Below are 27,125 nucleotides of genomic sequence, written 5' to 3' on the forward strand. Positions count from 1 at the left end.
AATTAAATGATTTTGATTGATTGCAAGTTTGCAACTGATTTTTCTTTTTTAGATTAAGATTAGTTTTTAGTTTTTCTCTTAACCTCTGAATAAGTAACCCCGGCGAAAACATGTTAACCTAGATTCGAACCCGTAACCTCCAACACATTAAGGTGATACATCTACCATCTTAATCAACTTTTATTTTTCACAAGATTATAAAATAAATACGTAGTACATATATATGAGGTAAAAAAAAAAAAAAAAAAAAAGTGACACCCGAGGCAACACCCGGATCACATGCTAGCTATACAAACACTCGAATATAATTACAAATTAAAGAAGTATAAACTAAACTTAGAGTATCGTCCGGGCCACACACTAATTTACTCATTAAAACTTATTTATATTATAAAAGTTAGCTTTAAGATCTTGTTAGATTCACCAATAATGCTACACGTAGTAATGATTAGGACTTGGGAAGGAACAGTTAGCATACTTACCAGTCTAAACTCCCTTAATAAAAGGTTAGGAGAATAGGAGGGAATAAACAAAGCATGCATGGTACTCGAAGAAGCCTAGAAGCAAAGCACCAAATAAACAATGACTAATTCAAACTAAATACTTGTATATGGTAGGTGTGTACGTGTATTTTCTTGTCCTAAATACTAGCCAATATGGTAGTAGGTGTATATTTATATAATTATCCACAATTATCTTAACAATTTATGTAATATGAAATTATATGAAACACCCAAGGTAGCCAAATTCCTGCAAAATATAATCAAACTCAAAAGATATTGCATGTCTGCATCGCACCTAATGAAATTAAACAATTTTTGGATCTTGTTTTATTCTAGAGTCAAGCCTTCACCAAATCGTGGGGAGCATTATATGATTACCAAACTAATAATTCATACCAACCTTATTATAAAATTATTTGTATGTGTATATATATAGATACATTTACAAATGTGACTAATTCATTTTTTTGTCATTAATTTGAATTTTTTTTTTTTAGCCATTATACTCCTAAATTAGGGAAATCAACCCTTTTGCATGGCCATTCCATACACTTCTTAAGTTGACTTTAAAAAGTAATTTTTTTTTCTTTTTTTCTTCAGAAAATTATTTTGTTCTCAATTTTGTTGAAACAAAAAATACAAAAAATAAAATATGTTGGAAAAATTATTGGCAAAATGTTGTGTAAAGTTTGAGAGGAAAAGAGTTGGATTATGGGTGCTTTTTAGCTTTGTTCTTGTCACCATCAGCCTTTGTACAGTTCTCAAGTCTTACATGGATCCTTTACCTATTTGTAAGTTTACATTCTTTGTCTTGTGTTTGTATGAACTTGTATGTATGTTTCTCCTTTGCTCGTTTGATGCTTCGATCTATGATATCGAAAACCTTAATTAAGTTTGTGATTCTTTTGTAATATCTAATAAACTTGTACTCCGCATTGTTTATGTAAATTAATTGTTTCACTTAGCTTGTTAGAAATTTAAGATGCATTTTAATGTTTTAAGATAATAAATATACGTATGAGACGCATCATTTTTATTAACATACAAAACGTTTATTGATTACAAAAATGACAGTTTCAATACAACTTACAAGTTATTTTGCTTCTTGTTTTCAGGGGAAATCAATTTGAAGAGTCTTAATTCCAACAACAAGAATACAGGTTGGTGCTATACACTAATTTCTTACCATTTTGAGGTTAAAAATCTTCTTTCTTGCTTAACCACAATTGATCACCTCTTAATATTTTTTTTAAATTTATTTTTTGTAGTTAAACTCGTCCCACGCGACAGTTTCGAGCCATTCCTAGCACCAATGTGTAATTTTTCAGGGGAAAAATCGGATTATTGCGAGTTTAATGGGGACATAAGGATCCATGGAAATTCTTCCTCCATCTTTTTCAGCTCACCTCAACTAGAAAACATAGTGTTACAAGAAAATAGGACTTGGGGTATCAAAATTTATGCTCGAAAAACAGACGAGTTTGTCATGGGACAGGTAAAAGAGTTGAAGCTTAAACCAGTATCATCAGTACAAGAAATGCCTAAATGTACTGTAAATCATTCAGTTCCGGCCATTGTGTTCTCGACTGGTGGGTATGGAGGCAACATCTTCCACGACACGAGTGATATCTTGATACCCCTTTATCTTACATCCCTTCATTTCAACAGGGAAGTTCAATTCTTAATACAAGATAAGCATTATTACTGGAATGAACGACACGAAGTTACACTGAAGGCACTGTCTAAGTATGAGATTATTGACTTTAATCGTGACAAAGAGAACAGATGTTTTAATAATGCAATTATTGGTGTTAAATCTCACCGAGATTTTGGTATAGATCCTGAGAAATTACCATATGGACTGACATTAAGGAACTACACAAAGTTCATAAGAAAAATCTATTCGTTACAGAGGGATACCGCGATTCAGATGACTGCAGAGGATGACAGGAAGCCGAGGTTGCTTATCATTTCAAGGAAGAAAACTCGAACCATATTGAATGAAAATGAGATAGTAGCCGAAGCTCAAAGATTAGGCTACTATGTAGAGGTTATCGATGCACGAATGAGCCTAAAAAACTTCTCCAAAATAGTAAATTCTGCTGATGTATTGCTTGGTGTTCATGGAGCAGGGCTAACTAACATTCTTTACCTCCCCGAAAATGCAGTCCTGATTCAGGTAATTCCTATAGGACTGCAGTCGGTGTCGAAGATCTTTTACGAGCGTCCTGCTAAAAACATGAGCCTCAAATATTTGGAGTATGAAATTAGTGTAAAGGAAAGTAGCCTCATTCAGCAATATCCGATTAAACATCAAGCAATTACAGACCCAGAAATAGCTAAAAAGGCGGGTTGGCCCGAGTTTAAGAAGATTTATATGGATAATCAAGATGTGAGGTTGGATATGAGCAAGTTTAGAACAATTTTGGTAAAAGCGTTGGAACTTCTTCGTCAATGAAGCTTAAGATATGTGCACATTTGTATTTAATCGTGAACTAAGCTTCCTTGTGCAATACTGTAAATGCAAATACTTTACTTGTAAATGCTTAAAATAGTGATTAGAAAATGAATTTGGAGCAAAATTTATTTTTGTATTGTTATAGAAAATTAGTGACTAAATGTGTCAAAAGAAATGTTAACACAATTGTACATTTCATTAGGACATTAGTTCAAATGTGTTAGTGAAATTCAAGTTTCGGATGATGAAATCATGCAGTTATGGCAATACATCAAGGCATATGTGGTCAATTTTCTCACTTAACCTTTTGAATTTTCAACAATGCCCCCAAATAATTCATGACAATATCGATTTTACCACGTTAATTAACATATTCTGTCAACCAAATAGATCAACTAGTATTTTTCTCAAATACGTGAACTAATCTTTAGAATGTGTTAGTGATAGTTTATTCAGAATAAATAAATAAATAAATAAAATGTGTTAGTGATTAGGGATGACAACGGGTTGGATTTAGAGCGAGGATTATACAAGTGCAATAGCAAATAACCTACTAAAATTAGATTTTTTGTATTTTCCGCCTCCGACTCGGATTATTTTTTTCCTCAGACTCGAAATAAATTTTTTTTTGCTTGAATCAGGGTCGAATCTAAACTACATTGTCAAGCCATAAGTGAAGTGATCTCCCCCACCAAGAAAGAGATTGAAAAAACAAAGAAAGATCCCTCCTTTTTCCAATTGTCACCAACCCCATAATCATATGAATCCAATCCAAAAATAAAATGAGTCAAATGAAATTCATTCAATAATCTCAATATCAGATAACCAAGTAGAGGACAACACTTTCCTCTAAACCTCACCTCTCATTCCTCACTCACTCCTCTCACCTTCAAACCTCTCCAATGGCGTCCGCCACTTTCTCTCTCCTCCCTTCCACCTCCATCTCCCCCTCCACCAAACTCCTCAACCTCAAATTCCGCCATTACCGAACCTCCAAACCCTTCTTCTCCACCACCATCAAATCCCTCTCTTCTCCCACCCCAACTCCCACCCTCTCCCAAGACGATCTCAAAAAACTCGCCGCCGAAAAAGCCGTCGATTCCATCAAATCCGGCATGGTTCTCGGCCTCGGAACCGGAAGCACCGCCGCATTCGCCGTCGCCCGAATCGGCGAGCTTCTCTCCTCCGGTAAACTCACCAACATTGTTGGAATTCCAACTTCGAAACGCACCCAAGAACAGGCTGCGTCGCTGGGTATTCCGCTTTCGATACTTGATGATCATCCTCGCATTGATCTTGCTATTGATGGGGCTGATGAGGTTGACCCTGATCTTAATTTGGTGAAAGGGCGAGGTGGGGCGTTGTTGAGGGAGAAGATGGTTGAAGCTGCTAGTGATAAGTTTATTGTGGTTGTTGATGATACTAAGCTTGTTGATGGTTTGGGTGGTAGTCGTCTTGCTATGCCTGTTGAAGTTGTTCAGTTTTGCTGGAAATATAATCTTAAGAGATTGCAGGCATGTTTTGTTTCTTACTACTTGTTTAATGTTTTGTTGTTATGTCTACATGTTATTAGTGATGTAGACGGGATTTGATATTAGGTGTTGGGTACTAGACTATACTCGTGACTTTAACCAATTAAAGTAGTTGGTATATGCCCGAGTTTTAAAATGTAGCTATATATATTATTTAATTTAATGTTGTTGTAGATATAGTTCATGTGGTTGTGACAATTTGTTCAAAATTGCGTTTTTAGTGTGCTTTTATGGTTAATTTGGTCCTTTATACAAATTAATCGAGTAATTAATGTTTGAGTGAGATAAGGGAAATTAAGGGGGTACTTATAATGTTCAATTTGATGGCATTGATTGTTGGAACACGGAACGCTGAATTTGTGGCCTTTAGTTCATGGTATCTTTTGGTTGGGCGGTGGAAGCTCTACCATTGAGCTCGGACTTGATCGTCAAAGGTCAAGTGATATAGAATAAAGAGTGTATTTTTGTGTGCTGCATTTCAGGCTACAGAAATCAGTCTATCATTATAAATGTAGACTCAAAGTAGACTTGAGCTCTCTTTTGGTGGTCTTTTGATTGTTTGTTTTAATTATTTCTATTGATGATACATGGGTACATTAGAAGATTTCATCAGTAATAAATCCCATACTTTGATGAATGAGCGTAAGTGTTGATTTTTTATTGGCATGAGTAGAAACCTGTATAGGTTTTGTTGATGATCAAAAGGCTTAGTCTATGTTACTTGGACTCAAGTACTTATATTGGCCACGAGTGTATGTCTTCATTGTCCTGACTCAGCTTTTTGTGAAAAAATTTCATGATTTTAGCTGAAAATTAAGTGTCCAATGTCATAGTGTCAAGGATCCTTCATGGGTATATGTCATGAAATAAAGAATCTGGGACTTTGGGTAATATACACCTTAGGTCATTTCTATGGCTGTGGACAACTTGCAGTTGAAGTTAATGTTTATAAAATTTTGACTTATCCTTGTTTATATTGGAGAGTAGCATTTGTAGATTCCCTCAGACAAGCATTTGTTATGCAGGCCTGTTTATATCTTTGCCTGTACTTTCTTGTGTGCAGGAGATTTTTAAGGAATTGGGTTGTGAGGCAAAGTTGAGAATGGATGGGGATGCCAAGCCTTATGTGACTGACAACTCAAATTACATCGTGGATTTATACTTCCCAACATCCATCAAGGATGCTGAAGCTGCAGGGAGGGAAATTTCAGCTTTGGAAGGTGTAGTGGAACATGGGTTGTTCCTTGGTATGGCTAGTGAGGTCATCATTGCTGGGAAAACTGGAGTAACTGTGAAGACCAAGTGATCTCCATTGGTTGATGGATTCCGGGTATGGAATAGTCTCCTTCTCCCAGCAATAACTGCTTATTCTTCATCTCTACGAATGTTATCTCACTTCCTGTAATATTAGATGGGCATCTTTGGTCTGGTTTGATATTTTTGCATCTTGTTGTATCTAATTATTGTTGTGATGTTATTTAGTTGTGTTATGAAGTGTAGATGAGAATCAATGCTGAGATACAGAGATAACTTATTGAATTGTGTACATTACGCTTTGGTGCAATAAAAATTTCCGACTCTTAAATTCGTGAAGTTCTGATTTCTACATCTTGTCAGCTTTGATCCTGAACATGCTTTCCTGTTGATGGTTGTCAACTTCCTTTTAATGTTTTACATGATGTAAAAATTGTTTAATTTGATCTAATGTCTGTTATCTTGACTTCTGGAAATGGCATGTGTAAACAATCTCCAATATAGCAGCATGAAAATTTTATAGGTAGGTCAATATCCAGAAGTTGCTCTTTTTATTTACATTGGAAGTTGCTCTTTTTTTTTTTTTTTTTTTACATTGGATATGTTTTAGGGTTGAGAGAAATAGAATCACCATGAATGTAATCTGGAGCCCATTTGATTGAGTGCATTGAAATTTTTTAGACCAGCATACTAGTCAACAACCACCACCCCTCAAAAAATTACCACTACCATGTATCCTGTGTATGGTGGGTTTAGGAAGGCTATATTAACTCAAAAGATTCACGCAAGACATTTTTGGAAGGAGTATAATTGTTAGGAAAGTTAAAATTTAACATTCAGAAAATTGCAATACTAATATTATTTTAAGGTTACCCATACTAATGGACTAAAACTCTAAAAGTGATAGTAGACTAACAGTACATAAGCCTTTATTTATTGTAACAATAGTGGTACAAAATGGTATTTCATAAATAATGTTAATTGCTGAAAGTAGCAGCAGTAACAGAATATATAAGCATCACCTCATATATGCTGCCACTCTCTCTTTGATTCTATGTATGTGTTGTGTGTGTGTGTGTGTGTGTTGGGGGAGGAGGTGGTTGGAAGAGTATGAGTATCACAATAAAAAATCATAATCGATGGCCGCTGAGAAACATCATTGCCATAATATCACAGCCAGAGATATCACTGTTATAACAATCCAGTTGAGCTTCCATGATCGCATCCCTGTTATGGATGAGTAAAAAAGGGGATTAATAAGACAATATATCCATGTTTCAAGTACTAAAGCAACAACATTTGAACAAGGCTGTAAACTTTTTCTACTAGTTAGCCTACCATGGAAGACCCCTTTTTATTATCTGAAGTTATTGAAGCTCTCTGTGAATCATTTGTATTACTGTGTAATTCTTAGGAAATCATTCTATGTGATTCAATTGAATTATTTTCTTCAGTCTTCTATTTCTTCCATTCCTTAAGTTTTTTGTAGGGAATGTAAAACAGACAAGAATGCTGCATTATATTGTTAGATAAAAATTACATGTAATATGGAATATTACATTTGTACATGGTACCCTAGAGTTACGAGTATTCTGAAATAATAATAAAGTGAATGAGTAATAAGGAACAAAGGGTGATAGTATTTATCTTTGCCAAAACGTACTGGCCAATTTTAGCTATTAACAGCACTTGTGATAACTTAAAGATGCAGGAGTGAAGGGAAATTTTCCTATTTTTTGGTTGATATTCAACTCACCATGGTTTTCACTTCTTGAAGTCTCACTGATACTTGAACTAGGACTGTGACCTAGTGTAACAGATGTCTTTGAATTACTTGTTACATTGATTCCTAGCTTGGAGCAATCAGATCCGAAAGCACCTACAAAACCAACAATCAAAAATGCTAAACTGAGGAATTTTCTTTTAACGGCATGCAAGTAGTTAAATGCATTCCTATAAAGCTCTTACAGTCACTGTAACATGGGAAGTGTGACACATTGAAGAGATTATAGGATCCTGGTTGACATTCACACGAATGCTTGTAGTCTGATGAGTTTGTGCATGTCCCTTCGCCACAGTAGACCCAATAGCAAGCTAGAACATCAAAATCTCACGTTAGAAACTTTGATTAATCATATAGTTTATTGGATAAATAGAGCGTTGTTTATACTTACGATTAAAGATAGCGGTGTCGAATGGCTTTGTGGGGATGGGTGGCAATGGAGCAGGAGCTGGCATGCAGGAGTAGTTTATAGAACCTGTTTAAGATGTTCATTTTTCCTTGTAGAAAGATCACAATTTGCTATCAAGCAGTTTCATCATAACAAATACAGAACCAAGAATAGACATTAAGAAGAGGAGTCGTCTTTCATCAACTATTTGTGCATATTTAATAAGAGCTATTTAGCCTTTTCTGATCTATGCACTTGTCTTGAGATTGTTTGTTACTTCTTAATTTTGAATTTTTTGATAACCTATCTGCCTATGTTATATTACTCTTTAAAACTCTTTCTATGTTACCTAGACAAGTTTTTAAATCAAATTTGTAACGAGGTAACAATTGGTGCCTGCAGACCTTGAAATAAATTAGTTGCTTTTGATATGTTGCTGGATGCATTTGTTTTGGTGTTTCCCTAATTTTCCTTGTTTTACAGTGATTGTGCTTCTTTCCATTTTGATATATCTCAAATTTGTTGCTCTATTTATCAGATTTTCTTTATGCTTTTAATGTTTTCCCAGTAAAAACTACTTATATTGATTCTTTCCCACCTTTCTTGATCAGTGAGAAAAACTAGGAAAAGGCTTTGTGATTTGGAGGTAGAGCACTACTTCCTTTTCTCTGCCTCTATATATATATACCTGTCTTTTCTTTAGTAAGAGGTTCTTTTCTGTGAAGTACTCACTACCATAGAAAGGCAAGGACTGTAAAAGATGAACCCTTTTAAAGAAGTAAAACTTACAATTTGGTATTATACATGGAAGAAATTGGAGATATTGTTCCTCACTGTCTGATAGACGTGTTCTTCTCCAACCTGAATCACATTCACAAGTGAAACCATGTGGTATGTAGTCTGGTTTTGATTTGCACGTTCCTTTCCCGCAACTTACCTGACTGCAAATTTCTGTTATCATAAAAAAAAAAAATCAGAAAACATGACAGCAACTTTAATTTTGTTTGCTGAGTTTGTAGATTAGAAAATTCAGGTTAGATTCTACTGTAAGGAGAGTTGTTTACCTGAGTCTCCTAAAGCAGTGGTTGCGAGTGAGATTAGAAGTAGAGCTGCAAATGCTATTAGACTGGAGGAAGCCATTGATTATTGTTCGATTATTATGTAAATAAGAGAATAAAAGTTAGATATAGTCGGTTTGTTGCCAAAGTTGCAGGTGAAATATATAGGACAGCTGAGAGGCTTAGAGCTAAGGAACAAGATTATGCTATATATAGAATAATTTTCTTCATGGCAGGTTGTGTAAAAAGCTTACTAGAAACATAGTTGTAGGACTGTAGGAGTTTTGTTTTTTCTTTTCTCAGTTCCTAACCCCTCCCTTTCTTCGTCCGTGTTTACTTTGAAAATTTGAAGAATATGATGCAGGTGCTTCTAGTAGTTTGAAGGATTTTTCAAACACATTCAATTTTTTAGTTTGATGTTTATATTATGACTTGCATGCTACATTGGTTTTTCTAATATCCTTAATTTTTTTATAAAAGTTCTTTGTCTTTCGTTGACAAAATTCAGTTTAACTTTTAGATGTAAGCAGCTACTTCATTTTGAAAATTGCTTCTTTGAAGGTTTCTTGTAACTTCTGTTATATATATTATGTTGAAATGTTGAATTGACATGAAAGCTGGGCAGAAGTCAGCGAAATGACGAGTGTAAACAATGGTTAACGGTACCTGCCCCAACTTTCCAAAGTGAACGCAGACATTGTTGTGTTTTTGGATCTTGGTTTCTTTTGTTTTTCTTTTAGTTCATTTAGTCATTAATTATTATTATTATTATTATACATACATACATATATATATATATATATATATATATTTTTATTTTTTGGTTGGTAAGAACAAGGGCCCTACTAGTCGAAACCTCTCACAGATCCTTTCATGGTTTAATTTTGGTTTAGGGTATAAACCACACCACAAACTGAACTTTCACCTTTTATCATGCAAGGATTAGAACTAGACATTCAATTGGGTCTTATATCTCCCAGTAAATGGATCTAACTCGACCTCTTAAGATCAACCCAAGCATTGACAATTCTCCCAGTACTCTTTCTCTTACAGGAACTATCTTTTGTCCTGTATCTCCATAGGCTGAGAACATCAGTGATCAATACCATGAAAAAATCGATTGTATGTACAGAATTTATCCATTGATCAGAGTACAGACATCTTTCACAGTGTTACAAATTATGTTAGAGCTTCGTTGGATAGTCTAGAAGAGGAATGAGCATTACGGAGTAGGTTTGAATGTCAATGCTCTTTAACCCCTAACTTCGTTTTATCTGGTCGAGCAGACAAAGAATTCATGATGCTATCTGTTTTCAAGGTCTCAACACCTTGATTTCACCTGTTCTTGAATGCATGCGCGTCCTTTGTGCAAATTTTTTTAAATGGTATTTCTCAATGCTCCTTAAATTTCTTTTTACGATGGACATTGAAGATTCACAATTTAGACCTAGGGCTGGCAATTCCCGACCCGAACCGAACATAACCCGAAGTTACTTAGAGAAACCCGACCTGACCCGAACCAAAACAACCCAAATTCGACCCGATTTCACCCAAATTTCATATTTCAACATAATATTATGTTTTACACTATTTTTAATAGTTTCTAAGCATAACCCGAAATCAAACCGAAATCTGACCCGAACCCGACCCGCTGATCCAAATTGCCACCCCTAGTTAGACCTTCCAAAATGAAATTGTTGTATTGCCATTGTGAACCTAAAATTATAGAGTACTGATTAAAATTGTGCGCGAATTTGTACAAATTTGCATACTTAATTAAAATATTTACAAATCATATCATACCATTTCATCATTTGTGACGGTTTTCTCCTTCAAAATTTTTTTTTTGCTATGTTCTTCAATAACAAACACTGAAACACCGAGATAATAAGATGGAATTAACTAAGTAAGCACATAAAATAGAGGGAAGGAGGAATTTTTATTAATTGATGAAGAAGAAAAGTAACAAAAAGAGCTGAGCTTTCGGCAGGCTCAGATTTCCCAAGGAAAACAAAATCGCAGTAACCTAATGAATACCCCCTGTTATTGTTGCTCTGGCCCCCAATTCTATAAAAATTCTGAAGTTCCAGCCATCTCACCATTTCAGTAACAGCGATTTCCAAGGTGCTTGCGTCTTGCATGTCAGCAAAGTTGCTTGGCTAGGTAAGTACAAGCACTTCCGAAGGTCAAGGAGGGGAGCAGGTAAATTGGAATGCTGCTTTATCCAGAGTAACACTTGAGATCTCGAGTTGAGGCCTTGAAGTACTCCCTTCTATAGACAGATAACAAAAGTAATACAATATACAACCCAAAAAATGTACATGTACTCGAGAAAGTCCAAGGGGTAAGTACGACTGCTGCCATTAACAACTTGATATAAATTAGATACTCTCTACACACATGGTCAAACAAAAAGAATTATGTATATCTGAAAGAATTATCATGTTTGTCAAGATGATGGTTACAAAGGTAGATCCAGCATTCAGCTGGAAAAAGAACGCGTTAAATGTGTATTTCTCACAGGATAATTTGGATCAATGCTCCGATCCCCTATCCTCTGCAAATACCTGGTCATTTCTAAAAGCTGGAGAGGTCAAAATTATTAACAGATGCATATGCTCAAAAACCTGTCAACAAGTGGTATCAGCAGCAGCAGGCCCTCATTGGAGCTTTTCCGTAGCCCGAGAACAGATGAAACCAATATTGACAAACTAAATAAACTAAACTTCCTCACTGGAATTATTAACTAACTTTCCTGCTTTGGTGAGGTCTCTTTGAAGCTCTTGGACAACCAGATAGCAGTTTCCCTCGGAGAAACCTTTTCTAGTCCAAATGGTTTCAACAAAACACCAAGTTCATCAAACCTCTCCTGTTGCAACAACTTTGCGCTGAACTCTAGCAACCCCTCTAATGCATCCGCCCGCTGTTGATACGAGGATGTGTCAAATCGATTGCGTCGCATGTCTGATGAAGCATGGCTTGAAGCACCAGCTGTAGCATTTTGATCTGAGGAATTAGCATTATCCTTCCCTTCTCCATGTGCCTTGTTGTCCCGAATACTCTCCCACATTCCATCAAAGTTCTTTTTGGACATTCCTATATCACAAAATTTAACAGAGAATTTGTCCTTAGTGATGGAACAGCCACCATAGACTGGGGATGATGAACCCTGTCTGGAGATCATTGAACTCCTTTGGTTTAGGAAGAATGACTCCTCATACGACGCTAGTGGGAATTCAGCTATCTTATCAATTCGAGGTGAGTTGACAGAAATATCTGGAGATTTGATTCTCTTTAGGACATCCACAGTAGGTCTGCAAGGTGATTCATAAACTGCAGCTCTAGTAGCTAACGGCATAGATGCTCTTCGAGTGCGGTTTGCAGAAACAGATCGTTTCACAGGAGTGCGTAAAGGAGGCTGCAGGCATCAGAAAAAAAAGTCTTTAAGCTAGAAAATTAAGCAATGCTCCCACTAAATAAGCACAATAATGCTTGCCCAAACACTCTGCAAAACCAGTATAGTAGTAGTAGTACAATCGGCTTTAATATATTAGTGAAAATGCCAGAAGTAAAAATGCAATATAATTGTTCAACTGCATTCTGGTAATGGAGATGATATTCCATCAATCAGATCAAATATTAACATTTTACTCCACACCAAATCTACATCAAATGAGGTGCGAACATTAAAATTTACCGATTGTTGATGTCTCGACTGCTCTGGTCGTCTTTTATTAGTGCCAAATGTTTTTGCTCGTGACAATTTAGGATTCCTTGCAACATCTGAAACTTTTGAAGAAACCGGTTCGATACCAGCAGCTCTTCTAAAGGGATCTTGAGCCTTTAATTTAGCCAACCTTCGTTCCAGATCAGACAATGTAGGTTTTATTCTGTCATCAGTGTAAAAGGAATCTAGCTCAGCTTCTGATATACTGGGATCTGCAGTCCTTTCATCTTCTGCTTCTGGTAATGTTGCTTTATCTATACAATTAGAATCAGTATCGTCCCAGTTATCATCAACAGCATCACATCTAGGATTCCTAGTCTGAAGATGAAACTTTTCAACATAAGGTTGAAGATGGGGGTGCCTGAGCAACTCAGCAGCCTGTTAGAAGAAACAATTATCTGCAGAGATTAGTCAATAAAACCTAGTAGACAAGTAATAACCTGGACACAATTTTTCAACTAAATATCTTGTACTTGCAGCACACAGTATTTGGCAGTTGTCCCCACATAAATATACTTCCAATTAGTAGAGTATACCCACAAAGTATCCTCAAATGTTTTACTTTTAATAAATTTAAGGACTAGGACATTAGACAGGTTATGGCCTTGTGGGGTCTATCTCAAATCAGTGCATTATAAGGCTTAAGCTCGATGTTACTTAAATTAGCTTAAAGGTTTGTATAGATAATCTACAGTACTTCTAGTCGAGTTTCCCAAGTAATTTTGCTGTGAGCAGCTGAGGGATACCAGTTTGAGTAGCCAAACATGATACATGTAACAATAATTCAGAGGTAAAAAATCAATGCCTATTGTACAATCACAGAACTAAGATGCACTGTGCTGATTTTGTAAAGGGACCAGACCAAAATTCGTCAGATATTATGAATTGTTAGTACCATTGAAATATGCATATTTATTCTTGCATCCATAACAGAAAACCTTAACTATAAATAATATACTTACACTGGGCCTAAGTTCTGGGTTCTTCCGTAACAAGCTTTTGATAAGACCTCGACTGCAAACAGAAATGTGAAAAATGATTAGGTTAGGTCTGTCATCTGGTTATCAACATGCATACAACATGAGAAGCACTTGCAGCAGTAGAAGAGAGCTTGTACATCCAAGCATGAACATTTTAAGTTCACACAGGAGTACAGGGATAGGAATCCCCAAAGATCTGAATACGTTTACAGTAAAAGCTAGAGCTATACCAACATATCACGAAACACTTATGATGTCACAGATCCTTTCCTAATTCAGTCCTTGGAGGTAGAATGGTGTCTAATTTATTGGTTGCAAGAGTAGGATTGGTAAGAGGGGGCTCAGAATTATATATCAGCTTGTAATTTAAAATTTATAAAGCCCAAATCATTTGAAGACTATAATTAGTAAAGAACTTACAATACTCCAGAATATTTGGCTGGGAGAGGAGCCACAGTTGATCTGCTAATTTTACTGATCAATGCTTGCATGTCCTGTTCCAGTAGGATGCAACAACAAGAAAAAATTAATTATTCATGTGTCAATTCCTTCAACAAGCAAAGACAGAGTACAAGAGGCTTAATAGAAGAGAGCAAATTATCAACTACTTCCATAATCTGTATACTATTTCCATATAAGTAGATTGAAAGAAGAAATTTATGTATATGTTTCAGATTATCTATTAGGATGATAATAGTAGAAATCATAGATTCGTAGAGCCACTAAAAACGTGTATATTATGAGTTAAAGTGCTGTATAGAAGATGCACAGATATAGTCATCACTGATTAGATGGTCCACAAATTAGTTTTGAGATACAAAGCATCAGACAGGCCACAAATCAACAATGTCATATGCTAATTCCAGAATGCCTATAAGAAACTGTCTCCGAAAATTCTTATGGCCAGAAAAAAAGTAATGGAAGAAAGTGAAGGGATTTTTATTATATTTTTTTAAAAAATAACCTTTTTTGTTAATTGCCCGGTAAATCGTGGATATAAATACGATTTACTAGCACAAAATATAAGAGTTAAATCTTAAGTATAATCAGAAACAGCAACGAAGACTTACAAATGCTTTAAAAGCAGGCTTGAGGGCAGCCATTTCATATATACAGCAGCCTGAATATTAAGAAAGAAAAATGGATTTAGCCTGATTCAGGAAGCTTTTAAAGATAATTGTGAACCGAAACCTGTCAACATAATAGATGCCTAACCCAATGACCAAATGTCTGATTTAGAACCATAAGGTATGTCTGCAAGAAGCTCAGGACACATGTAGCTGGGAGTACCAACAACCTGAGTGATAAATGTTTTGGACAATTAGATTTCATACAGCACCAGAGAAAAAATATATAGCACGAGCCAGTACTTACAGAGGATGCAAGATCATCCGAAGTCAGCATTTTTGCAAGTCCAAAATCACCTGTATAATAAATTTGGGACTATTAATCCATAGCTATTAGGAAATGAAAAACATTGTGACTTGTGAGCAGTTTCTGAAAATGAATAAGGGAGAAGGAATACCAAACTGATCATCTTACCAAGACGTATGTTTCGCTCCTTTGTCAAGAATATATTTGAACACTGTAGTAGTCATAAATAGGAGTTCAGCACTAGAATACTTTTTAAAAACAAGGGGAGAATGGGGGGCGGGGCTCAGATACTGAGTTCTGACACCGTTATAAAAGTACTGACCTTCACATCACGATGAAGAATATGGTTCCTATGCAAATAGTCAAGAGCCATAAGCAGTTGAACAAGCCATTTACAGAGATTCTACAGGCAGTCAAAACAATAAACTTAAGTGAAAAGGCTACATAATGCAGTTTGCTGCCACATATGAGAACAGAAAAGAATTATTCTAGTAACAGAGAAAACAGAAACCTCTTCTGAAAAATGAACACCATTAGCACGCTTCACGGCTCCTTGCCTGAAAAAAAGAAAAAAAAGAAGGAAAAAAAAAAAAAAAAAGGTTAGCAGCAGGTTAAAGCAAACACATAGAAAAACAACCCACTGTTAGAAATTTACTCTTGTCATCCATGAAACTTACATGTCACCAGCTTCACAATATCCGATGATTATGCATACATAGCAACCCTGGTAATAATTTGCCAACATCATCAATTTTAGGAAATGGAGGATAGCTTTTAGATCAATTTTTATCAGTGTGTAGTTGTATGTATGTCATACAAAATCTTCTGAGAAAAATTAAAAATAATATAGGACAGAGCAAAGACAACATATTCTAGAATAAATCACTAGTTTCCTCATAAATTGAAAATTCAAACATTCAACAATTTCATCCTATGAACCCGAAGAATACTCATGATCCTACGAGTAACAAATAATTTTGTGCCTTTCTGACATCAAACTGAGGAAATACATTATATTCATGGGTGGGCATAAAATTTCAAGCAAATCTAGGAAACTACAAAATTAGAATGACAAAAGTTTGGTAGCTCCAATACTGGTTATTCAAAACATTACACATCAATTATCAATTTCCTCAATAGCTTCAACTTCTCTAATTCTAAAGCATATCATTTCTAATACATGTTGAAATATGAAAAGGCATGCTACATGCCAACCAGATAAACATTAATTAATACATACGTTAAATACTTTTTCGGCTCACCTTTTCAACCCAGGAATCTTTGTACTCCACAATGAATGGATGCCGTATCTTCCGGATGAGCTCCATCTAAGAGAGTCAAAATTGATTGTTAGAAGAATATAGATGCTGTGTAACATAAGTTGCTACTAGTCTACTACATCTAAAATCCAAAGACCACAGGCTAACAACATTTTCAGCATGGTTCAGATAACAGTTGAAGAAGCAATGTCCTAATTTGAGATTTGATAAAACTACAGCTGTAAATGAGCAATCCAAGAGATCAGCATAAGATATATATACAAACCTCCTGATGAGCAGATCTTTTAGTTCTTTCTGTTTGGCGAGCTAGACGGATCTTTTTCAGCACATACCTGCAATAATGATCCAAGGTATAACAATCAAAGCCAGCAACATAGGAATTTCACAACACAAATTATTAGAATTGGACAAAAACAGGAACATAAGAAGGACTTCTTACTTCTTCCTTTCGTGCTTATGTCGCACAAGAAGAGCAGAACCGAAAGAACCCTTTCCAATTTGCTCTAGTACATCATACTGCTCCATCTTCTAGTTTACAATCCCAATTTTAACAACTTATGGCGAAATATTATGTGTAATACATCCAAAATTCTGCACATCACATTAAAAACAGGATATCAACAACTTCCAAGAAGTGCTGAACAATACGGATAATGACCTTGAATTAAGAATTTATGACCAAGAAACAATATTCCAAATTCCACAACATAAAATTTGCTTTGACCTAGTCCCTAAAATAAACAATACAATTTAACTATCCAAATCTCTCCCTTTCTTTCTCTTTTACAAGCAAGAAAGAAAACATTTCAAAGTCATCTTGGTGATTGAATTGACAAACAATGACAAAATTAAATACCGAAAAGATGACGAAAATCATATCAAATAGTTTCACAAAAGCGAAACCCATCAATCACATCAAATTTGAAGTCGTACACTAATACATTATACAAATTTAGCTCAAAAATTCAACATCTTATCAACAAAAACTCAACATTGAATTAACACTCAACACAAATTAAGTAATTCACTAAAAAATGAACAACATACATAAAATTAAAGGAACACAAACAATAAAATCGACGAACTACCCAAAATTCCACTAAAATCAAATTCAACTTACAAACAAAATACAAAGAAATTAAGCAATTTAAGCAAAGAAAAGCACTAAAAACAAGTGGGATAGTGGACACTAGATTCCACAAATCACATTCTACAACAACTACATTTTCAATTTTTCCCCCAAATTGCAGTATAATAGAGTGAGTAAGTGACAACAGTAAGCAACGAAAATGGAAAAAGCGAATACCTGAAAGAAAAGCAATTGTCGATCGGAGGAGAAGAGAGAGAGTAACAATGGCGGAATTGAAGAGCTATAAAGAAGAGAGAGAGAGTAAGAAGTGGTCCGCCATTAATGGAAAGAGAGGAGAGAGAAAATTTGGGGAGCATAAAAATGCAAATCCAAAAGAAAATGGGATGAAGGAGGCAATACATTAGAGGACAGACTAGGCCTGTACAAAACTATCCGAAAATCTGAAAATCCAATCCACAACCGATCCGAATTTTAGGATATCCGATCCGAGTTTTTCATTTCGGATCGGATATCCGATCCGAAAAATCGGATATCGGATACGGATTCGGATACTGGTTTTCAAATTTTCGGATATCCGATATCCGAAAATTTTCGGGTATCGGATATTGGATATCGGATATCCGAACTAATATCCGAAATTAAAACTTAGGTGGTCTTTTGATAATTTAATTTGCAAAAAAAGACTACAATGCTCATATATATTGTATAGGAACGTCAGGAAGGCTTAATGTTACAAAATTGATATAATTAATGAGATTTATTAGATAAGCATAATCAACTTTTTAATATTATTGGATAATGGATATCCGAAATATCCGATCCGAATGATTTCGGATATCGGATATCCGAAATTTTCGGATCGGATTCAGATATCAATTTTAGATATCCGAAGCTTCGGATATCCGATCCAAAATCCCATTTCGGATCGGATATCCGATCCGTGAACAGGCCTAGGACAGACAAAGCCAAGACAATAATAGCCAAGATCATATTATATTTTATTAATATTATATTATATGCTTTTTATTTTATTTTTGATAAGGAAAAGATTAGTGTATAAATTATTGAGGAATATTCATATATTAATCTTATTGAAGTGTTAAGAGTGATTTTTTATTTTTATTTTTTTGGGTGTATGTGAATGTGATGATGATTTGAAAAGTTGGGGACTAAAATAGTGTATAAAGATGGTTAATGAGTGAATGATGCAAGTATAGTAAAATGTGGGTTTGGGATTTAGACGAGTCAATGACTTTTAATAATCAATTAGACAATATGTCTAGATATTTATTACAAAAATTGTATACAAATATAACTAAAATTGTATACAAATATAACTAATTAAGACTTTAACGTTAGATTTTAAAGGTTAGGTCTCCACTAATTGCTCATCCTTCTGTGGCTCTATTCATGGATTTAAAGATGTCAAATTGAGAATTCTAATCATACAAATTTGCCATTATTACTTTTTTAGAAACCACTTGCATAGTCAAGGAGTATTGCTTTGATTAATTTCTGTAGGTAAAGTAGTCACCTTTTCACATACTTATTATACATGCGATACATTTTCCTCTCTAAAGGGGAGGTAACATGTCTCAATAAACTTATACATGTTTGCGACGCTTGATATGAGATTAATATCTAATATGTTAAATCTCATTTCATGAAACATTAAGTATGATTTATTCATGGTATTAAACGACCTATTCTAGCTAGTTTTTTTAATATTTTTTCCATTATGAAAATAATGATATGTGTCTCTTATTATTTTAGTATTATCTATCTCTAATATATACGTTGGAGTTTGACATGAGTTTGAGCTAATTTTTAGGTACAATTTAGTTTCAAGTCTTTTTTTCTTCTTTAACAACCTACCAATATCCATTTCCAAATCAAATAAAGAATCAACGGTAAAACTTTTCATTTTTTTTAATAACTACTTTGATAAGCAATAAATATAATAGAATAATAAAACAAAAATACTTCTAGTAATTCTAATATCTATTCACTTATCAAAAAAACCCTAGCCTCCTTTTCTCTCTTCTATCTCCTAAACTCTAGTCTCCATTGTCAATTTTAAAAGGGCTTTCATCGGATTTCATCGGTGGAAAGCCCCAATCTTTATTTTCTTTTAAGCCTTTTGTTTTAGGTTACAATAATGTCTCCCTCAAAAGAAAGGGTGTATCTCCTTCGAAAGACAAGGTTTTTTCGATCTCCTTTGAAAGACAAGGTTTTTCGTACTCCTTCGAAAGACAAGGTTTTATTTGTGTTTAATTTGGTCTCTGGTTGTGCGGGGCTACTATTGATTATGGTTCGGATTCGGGTTACGGAATCAGCACAAGAATTTACCTTCTCACAAAATTGCGAAGCGACGACGGATCCACTCAAAAAGTTGTATGAGACAATGAATCGAGAATGTGCCGAATTGTTATATTTATGTATTTGGATTCTTAGCCCTTCCCTGATTAATTCTTGTTTGATTTTGTTAAATTCGTTTTTCATTATCGTTCATTGTCAATTGTAGATATCGTATGACTTTTATTAATGAAATTTAGTGTCCTTTAGGACTTCTTTTTTTATAAAAAAAAAATAAAAATCTATTCACTTACAAACTTTATAACTTTACATTATTAACTTTATTAATAGTTAAAGTTTTTCAAAAAACAAAAGTTGCCTATAAATCTATAAATGTATACAAAATATTTTAGAGATAAATTAAAAACTAAAAAAGAAAAAGGTAATTAGTCCCGAACATTTCAATATACACTCGGGTGAACCATGTATACCCATAATAAGTCCATGACAAAATAATGATTAACTTGATGGCATTGTAAGATAATTCATCCTAGTGGTGTAAATGGACATCTTAGACTCTAATCAAAGGGTAATGGAGTTGAAAATAGGATATAGATTTTGGATGGATTCATGGTATAGAATATTATTAGTAGATCATAGATGTCATACAAAAGGACCACTAAGATCTTGCGGGGTCAAACTCCTTTTTACTTAAATCAGGTTTTTTTTTAGTGAAATGACCAAAATGGCCTTGCCCCTCTATTGTATACGGCCGTGTATTCCTTTTACGCGTGTTGACAAGATCTTCACTTTCTTTGTGGACGTCCTTTATCTTTGAGGATAAAATTAGAAATTCCTATTAATAAAAATAAAAATGTTTATTATTGATAATTTAATATAATTAATTGGCTATTTTTGGTTTTGTGATGTTGAGTATATTGGATGAAAAGGATAGCAAAGAAGAACTTGGTGGCACGATAATATTACAAGTGTGCCACTTTATAATTTGTGATTACTTGCCGTCATGTAATGAAAGAAAATCTAGAACAGTGGTGCAAAAAAACAAAAAAGTTGCAAAATAAAATGGACAAGTTAAAATATTGGAAGGAAATTTAATTGGGGAAAAAGAAGTTGTGAAACCTAGTCAAAAGACAAGTTATAAATTGCATTGATAATAAAGATTATGTAAATTGTTCCCTCTAAATGAACATGATTCCTTACTCTAATTGCGTTATTGCAACTATAAAACAATAAACGCGTTAGTAATTTCAAGAAAAATAATAAACAATAATGGAAATTAAATTAAATTAAAGTACAGTTGTTGATTTGGGGTCAAATTAAACCCTCAAATAATTCTACCTTTCATACGAAGAGTGTTTAAAGGATGTATGGTGAAAGAATGAGGGAGACTAGTGTTTAGGCTAGAACATAATAAGAGAAAGAGTGAATTATTTGATGTCCCGAAATTGTGAAATCAGCTTCGTATTTATAGAGGAAAAGTGAAAGGTGAGGTATGAAACCCTAGAAATAAATGAGGCGTCGTAGAAGAATAAATGGGTCAAAATAATTCTCTCAAATACTCAGTTTTTGTGCACTCTCCTCTAGCTTTCATTACGTTAAACATAGAAGAAGAAAATTGAAAAAGAAATTTCACATGATTTCCTTTAAAAAAATATGGAGTAAATATTTCACATATACTTTCAACTTTTGTCCACAATTTTCCTTTCCTTTACAAGTACGTGATATATCTCGAGAGTTATTATGGGTGCATGTGCATCCTAGCTAAGTAGCTAGTAATAAAAAAAAGGGATGAAGGTAGACAATTAAGCTTATCGTTTGGTGGTTAATTAAACACCTCTCACGAGTTTGATCCTTTTATTGCCCTTACTGCCAGTTAGTGAGACCAACTTAGGTTATTATTTGATAGGTTGAACCGGTTGGCAATGTCCTCTATCAAGAGTCAAGACTCCATAAAAAGAGAGACTTCATCACCAAGAAGATAAGCTATCTATCGAGTATCATCTATTCTATATGATCCAAAATAGACTAGACAAGTCCAAGATTGATGCAATGGGGACGGGGAGCATTGTGACACATTTCTCAGGGGTGCAGCACAAACTTGATATATAGTCAAGTTATTAGACAAAACTTGCAACTGCAATGCATGACAAGATTGACATAACATAATGTGTTATATGTTGCAGCTATATATAGAAGGCAATTAAACACCTTGAACATAATGTGTCAAGCTAGCACATATATTTAAAGGCATATGAGTTCCATTTAGAGCCTTTCCACAACAATGGCCAGGTTCTAGATTTACTTGAGTCGACGAGTAGACTTACTAGGATGATTCATTTAAAGTGTTGTGAACTTGCGATAATGATAAAACTGATCACCAAGACATAAAATTTGCAATGGCAATGGCCTATATGATGAACACAACTTCAATACACCCTTACTAAATTTCGATGAAAAGCCTAGGTAGCAACTCTAGACCTCCGGAAGTTCGTCTAGTCATTTCGTTAACATAATTTCTTGAATGTCTAGCATCATATCTTCACGAAACATATTAATAATTTGCATTTTATTGACCTATTCCTGAGATAGGAAAACCTTTATTAGAATCGTGTACCTTTTTAATCCAAAAATATCCTAAATGAAATTTTAATATACAACCTTTACAATTAGTTTACATAGGCTTTAAACTAGTTAAAAATTAATAAGTCACCAATTGGTTGTTGGTGGTAGTGGTGATTGAGACTACACTTGGTAGGGGAAAATCGTGTTCGATTCTCTGCAACAACAATTGGGAGGAGATTGAAAGTTAACCATCCAAAATTGATCCTCCAATCTAGATTAGCTTAAAGGGTAAACTAGATGGAACACCAAAAAAAACAAAAAAAAAAAAAAAAAAATTAAATAACAAGCCCAATTATTTATCGTCTAAACTCGTGACATGGAATAGGGCCCTCAAAGTAGTATGGAATTGGGGGATTGGGCCCTTTAGTGTGTTTTTAAAGTCTAGCCCACAAGGCCCCTTTCAGTTTTTAGTTTTACCAGTACGTAGTATAAAACCTCTTATGCACTTTTTTAGACAACCTCTTATGCAACTGTACTTTAACTAAGTGCAAATTTAATTAATTTACACATTTATCTATTAATGATATATTGATTTTTTTTTAAAAGAAAATAATACATTGATTTATTAAATTATTAACGATAAGAGCTTAATATAACTTTATATATTGTAAAAATACATACACTTTTTTATATTTCATGTTTAAATTATAATTTGGGTCTCATTTTATTATAGTCAACCAATGTCTTGAGACAGACCTTAAAAAATACTGAGTATCAAAGTATAGAGTATAGATATAGATACGGAGTACTGCGTATTAGACATCTCATTCTCTCACCCCAAAAGTCCAAAAACAAACGGCAAACTAAAAAATGTTGCCACATGTTTGACTGTGCAAGATTAATGCAACGATGTGGGCCCAAAAGTGGGCCAATGTATTTGGTTCTAAGTTCGAAGAAAGACAAGAAAGGCCCAAATTTGTACCAGAATACTAGACCCGTCACATGTGACGTTAATGCATGGCAGCATTAGCTAGCTAACAATTATTGGGCCCACACCATACCCTCTCTTTTGCACTTATTTTTAATATCTTTGTGGGCCCATTTTTGTAACTAAGAAAAGGGCCTTTCGGATTTTTGGGCTTTATGCATTATACTTCCCCCTTTTTTTTTTCTTTTTTTTTTTTTTAAAAAATTATTATTTTATGTTTTGTAAAATTTTTTTGAAGACATTTATGTTTTGTAATTTATTTATCTCATGTGGTGGGACCCACATTTCTAACCCAAGTACCCAACCCGAGTTATTTAACAGCAAGCATACATGCTTTGTGTTGTCACTATATTTTGCAACTTCTATTCTCCATTCATTACATGCCAAATTAGGGAAATTTCTATTATTCATCTTCACTTCTCACTTTTATTTTGGTACATTTTATTAAGGGACAATATTTTGGTACATTTTATTTAGGGACAATATTTAATATATACATATAGTTCTTGCATCTCAATATTTTTTTTTATACATATATGTGAATTCTAACGATCCTCTATAGTATTGGAAGAATTAGAAGGAATTTAAATCTCAGATCATATGCTTAATTGAACTATTCATTGGCTAGATATGATTCTTATTTGGGTCCAATTTAGCCTAATTGAGCCAGCCTATAAATGATTTAATCATAAGCCCAAGGTAAAGGTTTAACCTTCCTATCCATGCCAAGTCAAGTCAAGGGTCCAGTCAACGTGGCAAGCCCACTTGGTTCCAAGTCCATTTCTCTCATTAAGCTAAGGTATAAAAGCCTTCACTTCTCCTACATTGCATTCATATTCACAAATAGCCTCAAGCAATTAATTCTCCTGCATAGCACCTTTTCTCTCTACACTGTATTGACTTCGGCATCGGAGGGGCCTTCCTCGGCACCCAAGGCCAGTTTACGTGTGTTTGCTGTGTAGGAAACCCTTGGCCCAGCATCATTTGGACCGGGCCTAGTCTCCAGCCTACCTCAAAGGACCTTCGGCAAGGTCTCATTGTTGTCACCCAAAACAATTCTTAAACTGCACGCTTTAAAACGAAGCGTTATACTAATTTTCTAAAATTATAATATGAGTACTATGTACCGAGTATAGTTAATCACGCTATTACCTATGTAGAGTACCAATATGTAATTTTGTCTTAATAGCGAAAATTGATGAAATGTGAACGATAAAGTCACATGATTAAATTCCTTCCTCCCAAATGTAATTTATAATGTGTGCCTCATTCGGACAAAAAAATCTAAAGTGCTACGTAGTATATTGTTGTTGATGACTGTAATCGAATTGAATATGAACAACATGAAAAGGAGTATTGAAGAAGGTTGAATTAAAATAATAAAGAATCAGTCATATTATCATAATATCTTGGATGAGCATGTGGAAAAAACCAGTCGAGCAGTAACCAAAGATGGAACAGATATAATATAATGTTCATTGGTCGTTATCATTTGGCTATCAGTATATCTACATTATGGGTAAATTCTCATTGTTTAAGTTTTCTAAGACAATGATATTTATTTTATAACCAACATAAAAATTAATAATGCAGTAAAATTCTACATTTCTACATCCCATCTAGTCGGGTGAAGAGATTCATTGAAATAAAATTAAATGGTCATAGTGCTATTTAATACTTGTATAAATCTGTATATTTTATACTAAGATTGATACATGCTAACATAATAAACACACTATCAATATTACTACTTCTATTTCAAATTATTGTCTAAAAAAAGGTAAATTATAAACAGAAAATCTTGCGTGAACATGGTCCACAATAATATTATTGTGGATCTAAATTTTATACACACATAATTGGCATTATATTCAATATAGTAATCCCTAATTTTAATATAGTAACCTTATTTTTTAATATAGTAACCTTTTTTAAAACTTGTGTGACCTTTAATGTTATTATGAACTTAAAGGACGACATTATGTTGAATAGTAACCTAATTTTAACATAGTGATATTTATTATTCATATTGACCATTATATTAAAAATTTCATTAAAAAAATTATCCTCTTATAATTTTATAATAATAATGTCACACTAAATTTTATTTCACATAATAACCTTTATTTTAATATAGTGACCGTTTTTTTTTTTATTAATAAAACAATCATATTGTCTCTAATGTTGATGGTCCACAATAAATTAGTGTGAACCAAATCCATTTAAGAATTTGTAAATTGTAAATATGAACAACACTTAATGAATTAATGTTTAAAGGATTAGTCCAAATAACCTTACCAAAAACCAATTGGTATTGATGTAATTAGCTAATCATAAAAGGCCAACTCTTTCTTCATGTAATTAACAACTATCCTACTCATTTTTTTTTTTTTTTTTTTGGAAGGGTTATCTTATTCACATTATTAAAAGTAACAACTTTTTTTTTTTTCACTTATTGACGTAAGGCCTAAAAACAGACTTAGAAAAATGTAATGTTAAGGATATTTGTATACATGCATCCAAATAAAATGAATATATTTACAAATTCATGTGAGATTTTATGCCAAATAAATCAATTGACAATGGCGTATGTACATATATAGTGACTCACTTATTCTCCAACTTTTTACACATGCTCAAGGCCTATTTTTTCCTATAAATCTAATCATGTTTACTTATATTTAAAAGTTGTCTTATGCCTAATATAGTAATTATGTGACTAATTTTCAAAAGGTGATTAATAAAACTCACATACATGACATTTTCAAAAGAAGTCCAACCAATAAAGACTTATTTTAGGCCGGGGTTAGATTAATAATTTGATTTTAAACTTATTTTGGTGTAGAAAGCTAGAGCCACCGAGGGCAAATAATAAGACATGAATTGATCTCAAACTGACTTTAATCAATTAAGATAGTTGACATCTACAATATATGTTTTGTAAATACATTAATTTTAATGTCTGGCTCCTCTCCTTTTATAGTAAATAATTTCTACTATTAACCTTTAAATCTTAAATTTTGACCTTGAATCCATCATCTTATATCATCTTATTTCAAACACATAGAGTTTAGAGACTAATAAGGTGATTGATCAAGGCATGTACGCAATTAAATTAATCTTGGTAGATTAATTACTATAGTAGAATATTGTGATTCTATTCTTCTGAAAAAACAAAGGGGAATGAAGGTGTAAAGCAATAAGCATCCAGTCTGCAATTAGGTTCAAAACGCACGCATGGTAATTTGGACTTTGGAGTATGCTCTAACCTTTTTTACACACGTACATACACTGGAGCCACTACACTAGAGGACATTATTGTAAAAGGCAATTTTTTTTAATTTTTTTTTTTTATTTGTATTTTTTTTTAGTGTTAAAACCATTCTTTCGGTTTTTTTGTGATGTTTAAATTCAAAATTTCCTTAAATAAGATTATACTTCGCACTCCGTAATATTTAGTAACAGTCAATTTATATCTCTAACACGTTTCTCGATCACCATTGAATTTATTGAGTTGTTGTGTTGAAATATTGAATTAAAAATTGTTATTGTTAAGGTTGTTAAATAATCTTTAATATTTATTCAAGTCATTATTATTAAAATTTCCATATTTACACATTATTCGAAACTCTGTAGTTTGGTAATTGATACATATTTTTCAATTGAATTATGAAATGTAAAATAGTTCATCTAATTCGAACAAGTCTAACCAATGGAAAATCAACCTACTATCTAACAATTCATGTTTAATAGAATGAACCCCCATAAAAAAATATGTAATTATTTTTCATCTTTCTTCGATTGTAGGACTAAGCATTTTAAATTTTTAAGT

General features: G+C 33.6%; 3 protein-coding genes and 1 long non-coding RNA gene across 4 annotated transcripts; 2 read left to right on the forward strand and 2 right to left on the reverse strand.

Annotated features, from left to right (window-relative positions):
• The first annotated feature begins 1,815 nt into the window (after positions 1-1,815).
• LOC145575230 (alpha-1,3-arabinosyltransferase XAT2-like) lies at positions 1,816-2,961 on the forward strand. The gene has a single exon (XM_081633124.1). The coding sequence runs from the start codon at positions 1,816-1,818 to the stop codon at positions 2,959-2,961; it is 1,146 nt and encodes a 381-aa protein (XP_081489250.1).
• Positions 2,962-3,742: 781 nt separating this feature from the next.
• Positions 3,743-6,086, forward strand: LOC145574603 (putative ribose-5-phosphate isomerase 3, chloroplastic). The gene is made up of 2 exons (XM_081632432.1): positions 3,743-4,475; positions 5,557-6,086. The coding sequence occupies exons 1-2, from the start codon at positions 3,864-3,866 to the stop codon at positions 5,797-5,799; spliced, it is 855 nt and encodes a 284-aa protein (XP_081488558.1). The 5' UTR covers positions 3,743-3,863; the 3' UTR covers positions 5,800-6,086.
• A 1,472-nt stretch (positions 6,087-7,558) lies between these two features.
• LOC145576327 (uncharacterized) lies at positions 7,559-8,866 on the reverse strand. The gene is made up of 4 exons (XR_014098360.1): positions 8,708-8,866; positions 7,922-8,005; positions 7,716-7,841; positions 7,559-7,626 (listed from the first exon to the last, which is right to left on the reverse strand). It is a non-coding gene; the product is annotated as an uncharacterized LOC145576327 (long non-coding RNA).
• A 2,511-nt stretch (positions 8,867-11,377) lies between these two features.
• Positions 11,378-17,801, reverse strand: LOC145576328 (serine/threonine-protein kinase Nek3-like). Its single transcript, XM_081634098.1, has 15 exons — positions 17,644-17,801; positions 16,777-16,928; positions 16,603-16,669; positions 16,320-16,385; positions 15,735-15,781; positions 15,569-15,614; positions 15,380-15,460; positions 15,226-15,268; positions 15,058-15,107; positions 14,899-14,980; positions 14,754-14,803; positions 14,104-14,177; positions 13,666-13,717; positions 12,674-13,081; positions 11,378-12,394 (listed from the first exon to the last, which is right to left on the reverse strand). The coding sequence occupies exons 2-15, from the start codon at positions 16,860-16,862 to the stop codon at positions 11,723-11,725; spliced, it is 1,824 nt and encodes a 607-aa protein (XP_081490224.1). The 5' UTR covers positions 16,863-16,928; positions 17,644-17,801; the 3' UTR covers positions 11,378-11,722.
• Between the last annotated feature and the right edge of the window lie 9,324 nt (positions 17,802-27,125).

Source organism: Chenopodium album, chromosome 13 (assembly GCF_948465745.1).
Source record: "Chenopodium album chromosome 13, dcCheAlbu1.1, whole genome shotgun sequence".
Classification (NCBI taxonomy): Eukaryota; Viridiplantae; Streptophyta; class Magnoliopsida; order Caryophyllales; family Amaranthaceae; genus Chenopodium; species Chenopodium album.